We start from the raw sequence: 2793 nt of genomic DNA, 5'->3' as shown, positions 1-2793 counted from the left end.
GACTTTTTATTACCGGATGTAAAATGACTTTCTAAATCCCATTTTCTTTCTTCCCTTCATTGAACCAAGTATCCAAACGCTTCCTCCGTTGCAACGTCAGAGAATGTCTCATCCAACCGTAAAACGATTTTTATGCATCGTATCAAATTCATATAGATTGAATAGAAATCTTCAATAAGGATCGGGTGAGTGTGATTTGAATGATGAAAATATCGCGCTTGAATGCTGAAAAATGAAAAGAAATATTTTGCGAAACAACCTACGTTGAAATATAAAAAACTTGTATCAAAGAAAACACCCAACTAGGTTTACGATTTGAATATATTTTCCCACACATTCATCTGTGCGATGGTGGTGCTTGTTCAAGTTCTCGCATTGCGCGTATAGTAATATATATAATAAATTCTTCAACATAGATAATTGCGTATGATGGCCGCCAAAGGTACTTAACAACTTACGCACTAGACTAACTAGACCGCAATAGGAGCAAGGGATAGAAAACTTAACCTTCCAACGCTTCTCACTGGTAGCAGTTTGCTGCGCTCTGCCCGCAGCTGTAGCCGACTATACAAGCGTCCTCGGCTACTCGGGGATCGCAATAATAAGGATACGAACTATAAATAGCAACTAAACATTGCGTCGATAGTAGCGACAATAGGTATAGGCACGTGGCTCCACAACATCGGCATAACTTGAACAGACATCCGGCTAACGCTCTACGCTAAAGGCACACGTGGTGGTTTCGGGCGGGACTCCTTCTGTACCGCGGGGACATTGGCCGCTGCGCAGTGGTGTTGGTGGAGCGCATACTCCCACACGTTGACTAGACCGATCCCTCGGAAACCCGCTCAGCGACCGGTAGATAGGCAGGTCTGTGAATGACGCGAGAAGAAGATATTCAAAAGGTTAGATCAGTGCTGCAGGTGTGATTGAGCCTTCGACCACTCTTTCTTGTGACACTTACCGTTTGAGCGAGAGAGAAGATAGCAAGGACCTTCAGGAAGATCCTTACTGCTGTTGCCACCACGAGATGGCATCCAACAGCTCCTCATCGTCGGGATTCTGTGGGCTGAGCTCTTCGTCGTAAGGCGAATCTTCGTACATCTCGGTCTTGAACTGCACGTGGTGTGAGGTGTGGCCGTGGTACTGCTGCTGTGGCTGAGGAGCGTGTTGTTGGGGGGCGTGTTGTTGAGGGGCGTGTTGCTGCGCTAGGATGTAGTTGTTGTTATCGGACGTGTGTCCAGGAAGGACGGTTGTCGCATGCAGGTGTACGGAGGAAGCCACACTGCCAATACCGTGATCTGAACCGAACGAAGGTGTTGGAGAGCTCGATGGGTCGACATAAATGTCGTAGGGTTCGTGCTTGAACCCACCCGAAATGGGTCCGTAGCAACCACCTGCAGGACCTCCGTGCGAGGAGTGATCCGAGAGGTGTGATGGAGTTGGTGAGGATGCGTTCGAAGGCTCAGACATCGTTCCGTAGTACGTAGAACCTCCAGATGAAGCTGAACAGACTGATACGGCAGATAGTTGATTGGTACCACCAGCAACGACTTGCTGCTGTTGTTGCTGCTTGCTCACAGGTCCCAGCTCACCACCGTTCTCATCTAGCATGCGCTGCAGACTCCGAATGTACTCCACAGCCAGGCGAAGTGTGTCCACCTTGCTGAGCTTCTTGTTGGCACCACGTGTCCCGTTCGTCAGTGCAGTCACCACGGTTGATGGGATGTGCTGGCGCAGGTTGGCAAAGCCATTATTCACCTGCTTAACGCGATTACGCTCACGCGCATTACGTCGCTGCACTGAGGCTGATTGTTGAGGTGTTGCGTATGGTAGACCACAATAGGCGTACTTCTTAGCGCTGCTGCTGCTCACCACTTGACCGGTAGCTGGGCCGACCATTACTTTGGGGCCACGATGGCCTAAAACGTTCGGTGCCTGTGCAAGTGGCCTTTTGCCAAGCAAACTGCCGGTTCCGGCGAGTTGTGCTGCAACGAGTGGCTTCTGAGCACCGAGAGGCAATCCACAGTTTCCGGACATGATGTTGTGAATGTTCTGACCAAGCGCCATACTGCGCACTGCTGCTGCCATCGAATGGATTAAGGACCTAGTGGCGTATCCTGCCCCACGAAGGATCAACTAACTTCTCACTGTCGCTTCACACTTGCACAAGAAAATTCGACCGAGATTGTCGGGGCGCTTGATTGATTGCAGAGTTTGAGGTGACTCTCGACGAAAGGATCCTCGAACCACGTGTTGCTCGGCTGACGATCGCCAAGCGAATGAAGCTGCGTCTGTTTACACTGCGCGCGTGAACACCGGTTCGTCCTCGACACACTGCACACACGTTCTCAACACACAACTGCGCCGCATACACTTTTCACCACTGATCGGTTTCGGCAAGTCTATCTGATCCTGAGAATGCACTGCTGCTTCACTGTGAGACCTGCTAATGCTGAGAAGATGCTGTGCACGCAGCCGTAGTCGCTTCCGAAATGGACCCTCTGGGTGAAGGGCATCGCGTTTTGTACAGTTTTTCGGCCCCTATTTGGGTTTCTCTGGCTATTCGACACCACTACACCAGTGCGGGTGCACATACACTGGCTGTTTGCCACCTGGAGCCCTGAGCGGAGAGCGAACACGTGCCTTGCGCTCAGTGTCGGTGTGTTTAGCGTCTCTTTCTCACTATCGTAGGCTCGATCGGTGGCTACCCATACACTCTGACGGTTGCTTTTGCTCGCTCTAACCGGTGGGGTTTTTCACGCACGCTCTCACTCACTCCGATCGTACTCC

The 2793-nt window shown here is 50.8% G+C and overlaps 1 protein-coding gene across 1 annotated transcript; it reads right to left on the bottom strand.

Annotated features, from left to right (window-relative positions):
* Nucleotides 1–1008: 1008 nt before the first annotated feature.
* Nucleotides 1009–2091, bottom strand: LOC128728638 (achaete-scute complex protein T4-like). The gene has a single exon (XM_053822266.1). The coding sequence runs from the start codon at nt 2089–2091 to the stop codon at nt 1009–1011; it is 1083 nt and encodes a 360-aa protein (XP_053678241.1).
* Nucleotides 2092–2793: the final 702 nt, after the last annotated feature.

This window comes from Anopheles nili, chromosome X (assembly GCF_943737925.1).
Source record: "Anopheles nili chromosome X, idAnoNiliSN_F5_01, whole genome shotgun sequence".
Taxonomy (NCBI): domain Eukaryota; kingdom Metazoa; phylum Arthropoda; class Insecta; order Diptera; family Culicidae; genus Anopheles; species Anopheles nili.
This window is presented reverse-complemented; position numbering and strand designations above follow the sequence as displayed.